Here is a 15,473-nt window from a genome sequence, read left to right as displayed (position 1 = left end):
GAACATTGTGGTACATGACTGTTTTTGAATTATGGTTTTCTCAGGGTATATGCCCAGTAGTGGGATGGCTGTGTCATATGGTAGTTCTATTTTTAGTTTTTTAATGAAATTGAGTTATTTGTAGTGAGGTGGATGGACCTAGAGTCTGTCATACAGAGTGAAGTAAGTCAGAAAGAGAAAAACAAATACAGTACGCTAACACATATATATATGGAATCTAAAGAAAAAAATGGTTATGAAGAACCTAGGGGCAGGACAGGAATAAAGATGCAGATGTAGAGAATGGACTTGAGGACATGGGGAGGGGGAAGGGTAAGCTGAGACAAAGTGAGAGAGTGGCATGGACTTATATATACTACCAAATGTAAAATAGCTAGTGGGAAGCAGCCACATAGCACAGGGAGATCAGCTCTGTGCTTTGTGACCACCTAGAGGGGTGGGATAGGGAGGGTGGGAGGGAGATGCAAGAGGGAGGAGATATGGGGATATATGTATATGTATAGCTGATTCATTTTGTTATAAAGCAGAAACGAACACACCATTGTAAAGCAATTATACTCCAATAAAGATGTCAAAAAAAAAAAAGCATCATGTTAGGGTGCAGTGCCTACTAATGAGCTGCAGGGGGTGTCCTTTGACTTATTGTTAGTACATTGAAAGTAGAAATGGAAGCTGAGAAACAATTAAGAATTGATGACTACAGACAGAGAGATCAGACTGGTGGTTGCCAAGTGGGAGGGGGTTAGAGGAGGGATAGAAAGGGAGGTTGGGGTTAGCAGATGTAAGCTTTTGTACACAATGGATAAACAGCAAGGTCCTACTGTTATAGCACAGAGAACTATATTCAATATTCTATGATAAACCATAATGGAAAAGAATATTAAAAAAAGAATGTATAGGGCTTCCCTGGTGGCGCAGTGGTTGAGAGTCCACCTGCCGATGCAGGGGACACGGGTTCGTGCCCCGATCCGGGAAGATCCCACGTGCCGCGGAGCGGCTGGGCCCGTGAGCTGTGGCTGCCGAGCCTGCGCGTCCGGAGCCTGTTCTCCGCAACGGGAGAGGCCGCGGCAATGAGAGGCCCGCGTACCGCAAAAAAAAAAAAAAAAAAAAAAGAATGTATATATATGTATAACTGAATTGCTTTCCTGTACAGCAGTAATTAATACATCATTGTAAATCAACTATACTTCAATAAAAAAAATAAATATAAGAATTTGTGACTATAGGGGCTTCCTTGGTGGAGCAGTGGTTGAGAGTCCACCTTCCAATGCAGGGGACACAGGTTTGAGCCCTGGTCCAGGAAGATCCCACATGTCGTGGAGCAACTAAGCCCATGTGCCACAACTACTGAGCCTGTGCTCTAGAGCCTGTGAGCCACAACTACTGAGCCCACATGCCATAACTACTGAAGCATGCGCACCTAGAGCCCATGCTCTGCAACAAGAGAAGCCACCGCAATGAGAAGCCCGTGCACCACGGCGAGGAGTAGCTCCCACTCACTGCAACTAAAGAAAAGCCTGCACGCAGCAACGAAGACCCAATGCAGCCAAAAATTAAATAAATAAAGTTAAAAAAAAAAGATAGGATAATCTGAGCATGTAAAAGCTACTGCAGTGGACTGAAACAGTGATTGTAGGTAAAGCTTCCAAATTCAAAATGAAAAAATGAAAAAAAAAGAATTGGTGATTATAGTTAGTAATACAGTATTGTATACTTGAAAGTTGCTGAGAGTAGATCTTAAGCATTCTAAACACACACACACACACACACACACACACACACAGAGTTAATGTGTTAACTATGTGGGGTGATGGATGTGTTAATTTTCTTGACCTTGGCAATCATTTTATAATGTATATGCATATAAAAATCATCACTTTGTACACCTTAAATGCATACAATTATATTTGTCAATTATCCCATGATAAAGTTTAGAAAAAAGAATTTGTCTTAGAGGTTCAAGCAGATGACAAAAATTAAGGAGTAAAATTCACAGATAGGTTTAACATTAGAAATTCAGTGTTTGAGCAAGTATAAGAAATTCTATGCTTTGAAATAATTCCTTTTTTTTAAATCCAGAATTTTAGTAGATTGATATTTATTGCCTATGGGAGCTTATATGCATTCTAATTTTAGATTTTGTCTTAAAAAAGGAATCTTAATTATTTCAAGACAACTTTCACAAATGACAGAAAGAGAGGCAATGATTTCTTTTTTCCATATTTCTCCAAGCTGAGAATGTATCTTTTTCATAACTGACTTAAATCTTCAAGGGAAAAGAGCTTTTCTTACATATAGGGGGAGGGAGGAAAGGGAGGACAAAGTTTAAACTGTACAGGCCAATCATAGAACCCTGCATACAGAAAGTGCTCAATAGATATATGTTAAATTGCCTTAAGTTTAACTGAATTAAAGCTTAAGATGAAACATGAATCACTGAAATGAATAAAGTTAGAGTTTATGTATACGGTAAACCTGGGATATTATTCTTCAGAAGAAAAAGTTTTAGGACAAACAGAATTTATATCATTTTATACACTAACTTTAATGAATTCTTTATACAAATATGCCAAAATATAAAATAGGTAAAATTATTGTCCTTTACTAACTTATTAATGACTTAGCACTGAAATATTTATGTGAAGGATTTAGACAAATTCATGGACTCATAAAACTATTTCTGAGAGCTACATATTAGGGTTCATAAGTGATACAAAGGCTTAGAAACCATTCATATTTATGAAGAGTCTACAGCCCAGGTGTTTTGGATTCCTAGTTAGACCCTTTCTCTCAGAGCATACCACCTCTTCAGATGGTCTCTACCTCCTCAGGAAAGGAGTTCAATTGATGTGATTTATAATATATTTGAAAAATCAACAAACTGTGAATCATTTTAACAAATATTTAATGAATAATGAGAGATCTCATCTATTGTTTTCTGATTGCTCCTAATTACTCTTTTTTTTTTTTTGCGGTACGCGGGCCTCTCACTGTTGTGGCCTCTCGCATTGTGGAGCACAGGCTCCGGACATGCAGGCTCAGCAGCCACGGCTCACAGACCTAGCCGCTCCGCGGCATGTGGGATCTTCCCAGACCAGGGCATGAACCCGTGTCCCCTGCATCGGCAGGCGGACTCTCAACCACTGCACCACCAGGGAAGCCCTCCTGCTTACTCTTAAAGTAACATTATAAATTAGCATGAAATTGAAATGTCAATTGGACTGAAGCAGATAAATTCTTTGTTTTAATTTGAACCTTATAGGGTGATGCTGTAACATCCCAAAGGCCTCATATATTAAGCTGTGCAAAGAAAGACCTTTCTTCCCATTTTTACAACAAATGTTTTATGTCTGTGCAATGGAGGAATTCAAGTGTTGCTGTCAGGGACTGAGCTCTTCTGGTGTAAACAGCTTCATGGTAAATGCAGTTTGTGGTGCCCTCCTGAGAGCCAGCCAGGGATCCCCACTGCTCCAGATTTTTGTCCTGGGGAGAATCCTGGGCTGTAAATCACATGTCATAGTCTTGGATCAGGATAATGGATTCTGATCTGCTTTGACTCACAAAGAACAGGAGAAGTCGGTACCTAGAAAATTGTAACTTCTGCCTCTAAGCAGAGCAAAGAAGACACTAGCTGAGGCTATTATTCTTTGTTCTGGTCAGAAAATCATGTGTTTAAGGTACAGAAACATACTCCATTAACCTCAAATAAAATGGGTGGGTAGTGAATGTTGTAAGGATACAATGACGGACAAAAGGACATAGAGTCCAGTCATAAGATCCGGAGAACTCAAGGAGGTAGGTCAGGAGTGAAACAGACCTGGGTTAAATTTGACTCTGCAACTTACTAGTTGTGTTATTGTAAGCAAGTCATCTTGTAAGCCTATAAACTCTTTCCCCCTTTACTGTGTAGGGAAACTATTGTCTTCTTCCCTCCTAAGCTGTGAGGATCAGATGTCATGTAAGATGGCCAAGAATGATGGCTGGCATGGACTAGCTATCCAACAATATGCTTTAAAATGGCTTGATGCTCTAAGTGTGGCTCATGGGAGACTCCTGGGGCATCCCCAGAAATAGAAACAGAAGAGATGGTTTAGGGAATAGGTGATGAATTACATTTTGGATATGCTGAAATTTTCAGCTGAACAGGATATTCAGGTAGGAAGTTCCCACCAACCAGTGGAAATGCAGGATATGAATTCAGAAAGAAGGCAAGAAAGAGAAGTGATAATTACATTACTGAGAGTGAGCCACTGAGAGTACTGGGGTAAAACAGATAGCGGAAGAAGGGCATCACAGCTACGGGCATAAACCAATTTAAGCGGAGGAACAAAGAGGGAAACACGGGAGGGAGTAGCTAGAGAAGTGAGAGAATTAGGAGGGTGATAGTACAGAAGGGTTGAGAACATTTAGGGTTTTCAGTGCTGTTAAGTTCTGTGGTGATTGCAAAGTTTTCGCAGATGAATTACTTTATCACTGTCTTTGAGTTGGTATCATTCCTAGAGAAGTTTTGGGTGTAGCCATGAAAAAAGTGTAGGTTGCATCTGTGATTTACATATTAAGTTAAAAGAAATAAAACATTGCTCTTTGAAAGTAGAACAGATACATATATACTGTATATATAATGAGAAATTAACAGAATGTTCGAAGAGCAGTTGCAAAAATATTTACAAGTATATACTCTAACACTTTGCCCTAATTACTATCCTGGGAGAATGTACAGTGAGGTAGAGAGAGCAGAAAATCAGAATCATAATCTTGGGTCAAATCCTGTGACCTGCTTGAGGTGTCTGTTTTTTCTTCTCTAATAACCAGAAAATTACATCACTAAATAATAGCATCTATTGTTGTGATAATTAAATGAGACAATGTATATGAAGCATCTAGAACAGTGCCCAAAGTACGGTAAATGTTATCACACTAGTATTGGTTTTGTGTTGTGTTATGATTATTGTCTCCTTTACAGTCCTCCTTGTACTTTAATTTTATCACTAGGTGGCAGCAATGCTCTTAACCAGTTTAAATGAAAAGTGGCAACTTTTTGGAATAGATGAGATCAGTGAAGGCTTATCCAACAGGAAGATGTGTGTAGGGCACCAGAAAAACAGGGGGAGAGAGGTCATAGATAGAGACAGAGTGAGAAAAGGTGGGAGGGGAGGTGGGAGGGAGGAAGGGAAAGGAGGAAGAGGGAGAGGGAAAGACAGAGAGGGAGAGAGAGAGACAGTGAGAGAGATGTTTAGAAATAATTTGATATTTCAAAAGAAAATACTGAAATAGTGATAATGGGGTGGGGGTAGAACTAGATCTATATTGGATATCCTTCCACATTCTATAGGATTTAGTGTTATGTTTGTTTATAAATCCACGTGGGGGAGTGGTGGTTACCATACACTGTTGACCCTTGAACAATGCAGGGTTCAGGGGCACTGACCCCTGCACAGTCAGAAACCTGAGTATAACTTATAGTCAGCCCTCCGTATATGTGGTTCCTCTGTATCCAAAGATTTATCCATCCTTGGATCATGTAGTACTGTAGTATTTACTACTGAAAAAATCCACATATAAGTGGACCTGCACGGTTCAAACCGCTGTTGTTCAAAGGTCAAGTATATTTTCTCTGCTGATGGTTTTTAAGGATCTATACTGGTCCTAGATGAGATTTAGCAAAATCAGCTGCCCAGTAAATGTCAGTAAAGCATAATGTGTTTTACTGTTCATTTTAATCAAACCATTAATCTCAATTATAAAAATATGGCTATTTTCTTCTATGTAAAATATTCCTTTTACAACAAGATACTTAATGGTACATTAGTTATCTATTGCTCTGTAACAAATATGCCTAAGGTTGGTGGCTTAAAATGATGAACATTTGTTATCTTGTTTTTTTTCAGGGCCAGGAATCCTGAAGTGGCTTAGTTAAGTGGTTCTGGCTTAGGATCTCCCATGAAGTTTCAGTGAGGACATCAGCTGGGACTACAGTCATCTGAAGGCTTGCTTGAGCCTTGGAGGACCTGCTTCCAAGATGTTTCACTCACATGGTTGACGGCAAGAGGCCTCAGCTCCTCACCAGTTGTTGCTTAGAGGCCTCAGATCCTCACCAGTTGTTGCTTAGAGGCCTTGATTCCTTTGCATGTCAATAAGCTGACTTGAGTTTTCTCCCAACACAGCCACCTCTTCCAGGGTTAGTGATCTAAGAGAGAGGGCAAGAAGGAAGCCACAATACCTTTTATGAGCTAGTTTGAGAAGTTATGCTCTAACTAGCACCACATTTATTCAAAGTGAGTCACATAGGAAATAACTAAACACAATTTTCAGGAATAATGTATGTATACAGGAAATGGAGTTCCCAAATGGAGAAATCACAGACTGATCTCTCCCAGTGTGATCCTGGACCTACCACATTCTCTCCCTGCGTCTTCTTCATCTATAAAAAGAAAACAGGGGCTTCCCTGGTGTCGCAGTGGTTGTGAGTCCGCTTGCCGATGCGGGGGACACGGGTTCGTGCCCCGGTCCAGGAAGATCCCACGTGCCGCGGAGCGGCTGGGCCCGTGAGCCGTGGCCGCTGAGCCTGCGCGTCCGGAGCCTGCGCTCCGCAACGGGAGAGGCCACAACAGTGAGAGGCCCGCGTACCGCAAAAAAATAAAAAAAAAATAAAATAAAAAAGAAAACAGGCCACGAAACCATGGCCACTTCAGCTGTAAGGTGGCCTATCTCTGGGTGTGAAAGTTCCACAAAATGATAACTAAAAACACTTATTTGCATGTTGGATTCTCATTACTCCTTCCCACCATTCTACGTTAATCCATTAAAAAAATTCGGGTGAAAATCTACTGCTTTGATTTCACAATCCATTCATGGCTTCACCATTCCTTGTGTTAAAATACTAGCAACCGCCTTTCACTCCTGGCTGCTCCTTTTCCATTGGTACTAGAACAGAAATGTTAAAGAGCAAGCGAGTCCTCATCTTCTTGTTTCTGGGAGGCACAAAAGTATCCTCTACAGGTGGGTCTACTGCGTTTAGCTTCAAAAGTTGGCCCTGTAACTCCCTAGCTATCTGACCTTGGGCAGTCCTTTAACCTCTCTAGTTCATTACTCCTCTCTACAATTGGAATGAGTAATCCCTCGCCTATTCCATAAAGTTGGTACTAGGCTCAAAATTATATAATTGGGCACTTACCCTGTGGCAGAGAATTTACAGACCCGATCTTTGAACCTCACAACAACCCCGTAAGATATAGAATATTACACTTGTTTTATAGGTGAAGAAATTAAGGCTTAGAGAACTTACGTAGGCAAGATCTAAAGTCAGCAAGTGGCAGAACTAGAATGCCAAACCAGTTCTGACTCCAAAACCGTCACATAAAATAGAGGTAAACTATTAATATTTTCATTTGATGTTAAGTGGTGACCACCCGACGTACTAAAATATAGGTTCATCCCGAATCACCACAGTGTAGTTACTTCAGAAACTAGTCCATGAGGCCACGTTTTCAGATCCTATTTTGCCCTTAACACACATGAGGTGTTTCGAGCTTTAGGGCTTAAAGCGGCCCTGACGCACCGGGGCCCGCGGGCACTAACAGCGCTTCCGCTCCTTCAGGGCACCCGTGAGACTCACACACTGTCAGCACGTCAGAACCGGGTGCGTTTCTGCAAGTGCTGCCCCCAAACCAACTCCTCAGGTCGCTTCACACAACCCCCTCACACTCAGAACCGTCGTTTTTAAGGAAAGGCCTCGCTTACAGCCCTATGTGTCGCTGTGGGCTTTGTCCCGTCAAGTGTGAGCCAGCCCTCGGCTGTGGGACGCGGAGCCCCCGCCCCGAGGGGACCCCGCGGGGCGCGTGTCCCGGGCCCGGCGCCCCGGCCTCCTCGCGGTCGGGGCCGGCACCACAAAGCCCTTTATTGAGGCTGGGGCTTGACGCAGGGCCGCCCTCAGCTCCTGTCGCGAGCAGGAAGGAGGAGCGGGGACCGCGGCGTGTGCGCGGCCATGGGCGACTAGATGGGCGCGCGCTCTGCCCCTCGATCCCCAGGGGACCGCGACCCTCCCGGACCCCAGAGCGCCGGTAACCGCCGACCTCTCCCAGGACCCCTCTCACGAGGCCCGGGCGAAGTGAGCGAGGCCCGGGCGGAGCGGACGCGGCCGTCGCGTGTGTGGGGCGGATGGGAGGGGCAGTGGTTTGAGGCGCGGCCGGCGAGGGCCCGCCTTCCCCTTCTTCTCCTTCCCCTTCTTCTCGCTCCCCTTCTTCTGCCTCTTCCCTTACCTCTCCTCCCCTTCCGCCTCCTTTCCCCATCCCCTTAATCCCCCCGCTCCCGGCTCCAGGCCCTGCAGGCCGCGGGTTCCTCCCGGGGTCTCCGCGTCCGGCGGTGGGGATACTCGTCCCGAAGAAGTGTGCGTTGGAAGGGAAGTGGAAGTGGTGCTTGAAGTGGGCCACGTTTTAAGTTCAGAGGTGTTTTTTTTTGGTTTGTTTTAAGTTCAGATTTTTGAAAAAGGAAAAACCTGGGAAGGTTTGCATCCTTTAAAGGGCTCGGGTGGAGGACGGGAAGTTCCTGTGTCCGCAGAGCTATTTGTCGCTTAACATTGCCACAATCAGACACCTTTTGGTGATGAGGTATTTGAGCCAGTTTGGTAGACTTAGGCAATGACAATATACCGGGCCGGAATGCCGATGCTGTTCACCTGGCATCTTCTCCTTACATGGCAAGACATGATAAAATGAGTTCGTGGAAAATAAAAGAGAACACAGTTCTACATTAGGAATTCAGTTCAGTGAATGTTGATAAGGGACGTTCTTACATTCAGAAAATTTTTTTCTGAATCTTTTTTATTATTTGGATATTAAAAATATTCAAGTGAATATTTTATTTTAATATTAATTAGGTGCATTGCAATCATTTCAGACAAAGTGAACAGAATACCTGAGTCATTACATCAGACAATTAGGAAATTGGACTGTAATAATTCACCATGGCTTATGGCTTGCCAAGAAAGAACGCAGTGGAAACCATTTTGAGGTGCAGTTGTTATAAAGTGTAAGTATATTTATCCTGGTAAGCGTTGACTTGGGCTGGGGAGTGTCCTTGTTAAAATAAAAGTATTGGACACCCTTACATTCCCTATGAGATACCGGACTATATGAGGCATTCTCAGGTGTCTGGGTACTGATGTTTTTAAAAGGAAAATGCTTTTATAAGGATTTATAAATTTTCTTACTTGGTTTTTACAATAAAACAACACTGTGAAATGAGGAAACTGAGGTTTGAAGAAGTGGTATGATCCAGGTCCCACAGTCATGTAGTAAGGAAGTGACAGGGTTAGAAGCCTGAGTCTTCTTTACTCCAAAGCAACATTTTCCAATGCAGAGAACCACTTTAAAATCCCTCTCTAGATAGTGTAAATCTACCTAAAAATGCCTTGGTGTCTGATATATCTTAACAGAACACTTAATTAGCTGGTACAGAGAGTCAGTTTTGCATCCTGTACATTTTGTCAGGCAATGTGTGGACATCAAGAAGACCTGGGCTCAAAGCCTGGCCCTGCCACTGGCTCCCCATGCTGCCTTGAGCAAATTACTTAACTTCTCTGTACCTTGGCCTCCACATCTGTGAAATAGACATATCAATACCTACCTATATGGTTTGGAATACAAATGAAGTAATGTATGTAAGGTACTTGCATGTTGCCCGACATAATAGTAAACCCATAATAAACATGGGTTGCTACTACATGGTAGTTTCACTCTGTGCTACCTTGTTTTTAATTTTTGGACTTGTTTTTTTAAACCTCTCTGCCACAATGTATGACATATTACCGTGGTGAGTCAATTGAATTTTACTTTTTGACAGTGTTCTAAGAAGTAAATGGAGACACCCTATGGGGTTGTAAGACCAGAGATATGGGAAAACCAGAGAGAACTCATCATTGCATTCTATTTAGATTTGTTAGTTCAGTATGTATTTAGACATTGAAATATAGACAAATACCACTGTAGTCATTATTGTAAACATAATTTTTATAACGAAGATATTCCTGTATCTAGAGAATGATTTAAAGCACTGATTCTGTGGTTTTGGCTATATAGCATTTTATGTCACGAATAACATCTGCAAAACCAGTGTCTTCTCTATCATTCTCACAAGAAAGTATTTGATATTCTATTTATAAGAGCAGCTAAATTAAGAGGAATAGAATGGTAGTAGCAGTATTTGGAGTTCACCAGCTCACGCACCTCCTCACCTTGGGCTTTTTTTGATTAAGTATTTTTAGAAGATTATAAAAAAATACACTAAAAACATTCAAAGAGTATAGAAGCATTTGAAAGGAAAATAAAAATGTTACCTCTCACATCTGCATTGCCATCCCTGCCCTACCCGCCCTATCCCGCTCAGGTAAAATGTTTTATATATTTTTTAGAATTTCTGTCTGTTACATAAGATACACACACACATATGTATATACACACACGTTTTTACACATGGGATTATATTGCTCTCTCCCCACCTATATCGTGTGTAGCCTAGTGGTTAAGAGCACAGTTTCTACAGTCTGACTTTCTGGGTTGAAATTTCGAACCCAAGCCTTGTGACCTTGAGCAAGTTGGTCTCTGTTCTTGTTTCCTAATCTGTAAAATGAGCATAACAATAGCATCTGCCTACTTCATAGGGTTACTCTGGTAATTAAATGTGTTTATATGTGTATACTGATTAAAACAGTGTCTTGCATGTAGTGTAGTAGGTGCTAGGTAAGCATTAGCTGTTTTTTTTTTTTTTCGGCCGCGCCATGTGGGTTGTGGGATCTTAGTTCCCCGACAAGGGATTGAATCCCGGCCCTCGGCAGAGAGTGGAGTCCTAACCAATAGACTGCCAGGGAATTCCCAGCATTAGCTGTTTTATTGTTCATCTTTCCAAATCAATATATAAGGATAAATCTCATTCTTTCATTACATGTGTGTACTACAGTTTGTTTAACCAGGCTGCTCTTTTTTTTTGGGGGGGGGGGTATAATTGCTTTACAGTGCTGTGTTAGTTTCATCCACACAGCGAAGTGAATCAGCCATATGTATACACACATCCCCTCCCTCTTTTTTTTTTTTTTTTTTTTTTTTGTGGTACGCGGGCCTCTCACTGTTGTGGCCTCTCCCGTTGCGGAGCACAGGCTCCGGACGCGCAGGCTCAGCGGCCATGGCTCATGGGCCCAGCCGCTCTGCGGCATGTGGGATCCTCCCGGACTGGGGCACGAACCCGCGTCCCCTGCATTGGCAGGCGGACTCTCAACCACTGCGCCACCAGGGAAGCCCCCCCCTTTTATTCTCCCCCCATCCCACCCAGCTAGGCCATCACAGAGCTGAGCTCCCTGGGCTATACAGCAGGTTCCCACTAGCTATCTATTTTACACATGATAGTGTATTTATGTCAAACCTCCATCTCCCAATTCATCCCACTCTCCCCTTCCCCCACTGTGTCCACAAGTCCTTTCTCTACGTCTGCCCTTCTATTCCTGCCCTGCAAATAGGTTCATCTGTACCATTTTTCTAGATTCCACATATATGCATTAATATACGATATTTGCTTTTCTCTTTCTGACTTAATTCACTCTGTATGCAGACTCTAGGTCCATCCACATCTCTACAAATGACTCAATTTCATTTCTTTTTATGGCTGAGTAATATTCCATTATATATACCTACCACCTCTTCTTTATCCATTCATCTGTCAATGGACATTTAGGTTGTTTCCATGTCCTGGCTATCGTAAATAGTGCTACAATGAACATTGGAGTACATGTGTCTTTTTGAATTATGGTTTTCTCAGGATATATGCCCAGGAGTGGGATTGCTGGGCCATATGGTAATTCTATTTTTAGTTTTTTAAGGAACCTCCATACTGTTCTCACAGTGGCTTTTATCAATTTACATTCCCACCAACAGTGCAAGAGGGTTCCCTTTTCTCCACACCCTCTCCAGCATTTGTTGTTTGTAGATTTTTTGATGATGGCCATTCTGACCGGTGTGTGGTGATACCTTATTGTAGTTTTGATTTACATTTCTTTAATAATTAGTGCTGTTGAGCATCTTTTCACGTGACTCTTGGCCAGCTGTATGTCGTCTTTGGAGAAATGTCTATTTAGGTCTTCCACCCATTTTTTGATTGGGTTTTTTTTTGATATTGAGCTGCATGAGCTGTTTGTATATTTTGGAGATTAATGTTTTGTCTGTTGCTTCATTTGCAAATATTTTCTCCCATTCTGTAGGTTGTCTTTTCGTCTTGTTTATTGTTTCCTTTGCTGTGCAAAAGCTTTTAAGTTTAATTAGGTCCCATTCGCTTATTTTTCTTTTTATTTTCATTAGGAGGTGAGTCTTAAAAGATCTTGCTGTGATTTATGTCAAAGTGTTTTTCCTGTATTTTCCTCTAAGAGTTTTATAGTGTCTGGTCTTACATTGAGGTCTTTAATCCATTTTGAGTTTATTTTTGTGTATGGGGTTAGGTAGTGTTCTAATTTCATTCTTTTACATGTAGTTGTCCAGTTTTCCTAGCACCATTTATTGAAGAGGCTGTCTTGTCTCCATTGTATATTCTTTTTTTTTTTTTTTTTTTTTTTTTTTTTTTTTTTTTTGTGGTATGCGGGCCTCTCACTGTTGTGGCCTCTCCCATTGCGGAGCACAGGCTCCGGACGCGCAGGCCTAGCGGCCATGGCTCACGGGCTTAGTTGCTCCGCGGCATGTGGGATCTTCCCGGACCAGGGCACGAACCCGTGTCTCCTGCATCGGCAGGCGGATTCTCAACCACTGCGCCACCAGGGAAGCCCCATTGTATATTCTTGAACCAGGCTCTTCTTGATAGATATTAAGGTTATTTTGTGGAGTTTTTTTTGGGACAAACAATGCTTCAATGAGCATTCTTGTAAATACATCTTTGTGTATTTGTTCAAGTGCATTTATAATAATTATAGACTTCAAGTCACTCCTTAAAGTTAGATGATAAAATAAGAAGTAAGCTGGAGGAGGAAAACAGATGACATGTGTGTAATATGCTCACTTCCCCTACTTGTACCAAAGCAGGTCTTTCATCTTTCCTCATGCATATGAACTCACGTTGACTGTAGATGAGAAACATAGCTGATATTTTAAAGTTCCAAATTAGGATACATAAAACAATCCATTAAAATTTCATTGTGATTATTTTTAAATGTTGTAGTTGGGGTTTCATTCACTTCTCCAGTTTTCTAAGGATTCTCTTGGTACTAGTGCTTCTGTATACACCTACGTTATATCCCAGCTGTGGTTCTCTGTTAACTTCTGAGTCTTTGTTTTCCTTTTCTACCTCCATGGTAGTTGTAAAGATTAAAATCAGATCACACACTCAAAGCCTTAGTGTGTGCCAGGCACTCTGCTCAACGTGTGAGTATTCCCTTTGTTCCTTCCCTAATGTGATCTTTTTTTTTTTTTTTTTTTTTTTCGGTACGAGGGCCTCTCACTGCTGTGGCCTCTCCCGTTGCGGAGCACAGGCTCCGGATGCGCAGGCTCAGCGGCCATGGCTCACGGGCCCAGCCGGTCCGCGGCATGTGGGATCCTCCCGCACCGGGGCACAAACCCGCGTCCCCTGCATCAGTGGGCAGGCTCTCAAGCACTGCGCCACCAGGGAAGCCCGTGATCATATTTTTGATCAGCCAAAAAAGACTTGGAGCTTAGTTTTTTTTTCTTTTTTAAAATAAATAATTAATTAATTTTTGGCTGCATTGGGTCTTCATTGCTGCGCGCAGGCTTTCTCTAGTTGCGGCAAACAGGGGCTACTCTTTGCTGCGGTGCGTGGGCTTCTCATTGCAGTGGCTTCTCTTCGTTGTGGAGCGTGGGCTCTAGGAGCATGGGCTTCAGTAGCTGTGGCTCGTGGGCTCTAGAGCGCAGACTCAGTAGTTGTGGCACTCGGCCTTAGTTGCTCCACGGCATGTGGGATCTTCCTGGACCAGGGCTCGAACCCATGTCCCCTGAATTGGCAGGCGGATTCTTAACCACTGTGGCACCAGGGAAGTCCCAAGCTTACAGTTTTTTTTTTTTTTTTTTGCGGTACGCAGGCCTCTCACTGTTGTGGCCTCTCCCGTTGTAGAGCACAGGCTCCGGACAAGCAGGCTCAGCGGCCATGGCTCACGGGCCTAGCCGCTCTGCGGCATGTGGGATCTTCCCGGACCGGGGCACGAACCCTTGTCTCCTGCATTGGCAGGCGGACTCTCTACCACTGCGCCACCAGGGAAGCCCAAGCTTACAGTTTTTAACTACATCGTCTTTAAGGACATGTAAAGATTGGATTGACTCCAAAGAGGCTGTTTTTTGAGCAAAAATTTCTGTCATTATAATTTATGGTCATTTTCAGTATATCTCTACATTAGTTAATATAAGGCTCCTTCTCCTGGCTAGGTTTGCAACTCTGAAAAATCCTGAATACTCTCCTGTAAACCAAAGTGTCTAGTGGAAAATAGAACTGAGAATTCAAATGTCTTCTCTATATCCTGCAGTAGATGTGAATAAATATTTATTGAAAGAATTAATGAATTTTTGCCCTAGACAGGAACCCTGGGAACTTGTATTACTCACAAAGACCTGGTACACAAACCTAGCCAACATCAAGTTGCCTTTCTTGGAAGAAATTGTATTTGATAGTTCTATACACCTCAAAAAATGTAAAACCATTAAGGATGGTCTGCTCCCTTCAGCAGAATGTAAGTTCTGAAGGAACTACTTTATTATATTTTTTTATTTGAATTTTATTTACTTATTTATTTTTATACTACAGGTTCTTATTAGTTATCAATTTATACATATTAGTGTATATATATCAATCCCAATCTCCCAGTTCATCCCATCACCACCTGCCCCCTCCCTCCAGGCTTTCCCACCTTGGTGTCCCTATGTTTCTGTAGGAACTATTTTAATAAATTGCAAATTTTGTGTGTTATTTTGATTATTAGACAAATGTTTAAATCTGATCATTCACACCCATACTCCCTATCTATGTAGCCCTGTCTTGTTTAGTATTCAAGAATGTGAATTTTTCTGTGTGCTAAATATTCAGTTTTGACTAAATTATGCCTGGTGAAAAATGTCAGTTGGATTGCTTCATGTATTTTATTTTTCAGCCATCCAACTTGAAAGGGAGTATGAAATGAAGCGCTTGAATAACCTGAAATGTGAGGAAAATGCAGCCAAGGAAATTCAGTTTTCCCTAAGGGAAAGGCCAGTTGGTTTGAGAAGACCTCTCCCACCTAAGTGACAGTCATCTAGTTGAATCTGTACGCTGTGCTTTCTGCATCCAAAGAGGATGAAGGGCTCTGACCTTCCACTGTGTGAAGTTTGGTGCAGTCATCTGAATGCCCCCTGGTGGATGAGCCAGCTCCCGTGGGTTAGTTGACAGCTCTGAACAGATCTTCTGGGTCCCAGTCACGTATTTGTACCATTGTATCACAAGCAACAGTACTGTAAGTAAATGAA

General features: G+C 42.3%; 1 protein-coding gene across 1 annotated transcript; it reads left to right on the top strand.

Annotated features, from left to right (window-relative positions):
• Window positions 1-8,962: 8,962 nt before the first annotated feature.
• C6H4orf36 (chromosome 6 C4orf36 homolog) lies at window positions 8,963-15,255 on the top strand. Its single transcript, XM_059066425.2, has 3 exons — window positions 8,963-9,027; window positions 14,550-14,704; window positions 15,122-15,255. Exons 1-3 carry the CDS (start codon window positions 8,963-8,965, stop codon window positions 15,253-15,255), a joined length of 354 nt encoding a protein of 117 aa, XP_058922408.1.
• The last annotated feature ends 218 nt before the right edge of the window (window positions 15,256-15,473 follow it).

The sequence above is a fragment of the Kogia breviceps genome, chromosome 6 (assembly GCF_026419965.1).
Source record: "Kogia breviceps isolate mKogBre1 chromosome 6, mKogBre1 haplotype 1, whole genome shotgun sequence".
NCBI classification, from domain to species: Eukaryota; Metazoa; Chordata; class Mammalia; order Artiodactyla; family Physeteridae; genus Kogia; species Kogia breviceps.
Note: the sequence above shows the minus strand (reverse complement) of the source record. Positions and strands in the feature narration are given on the sequence as shown.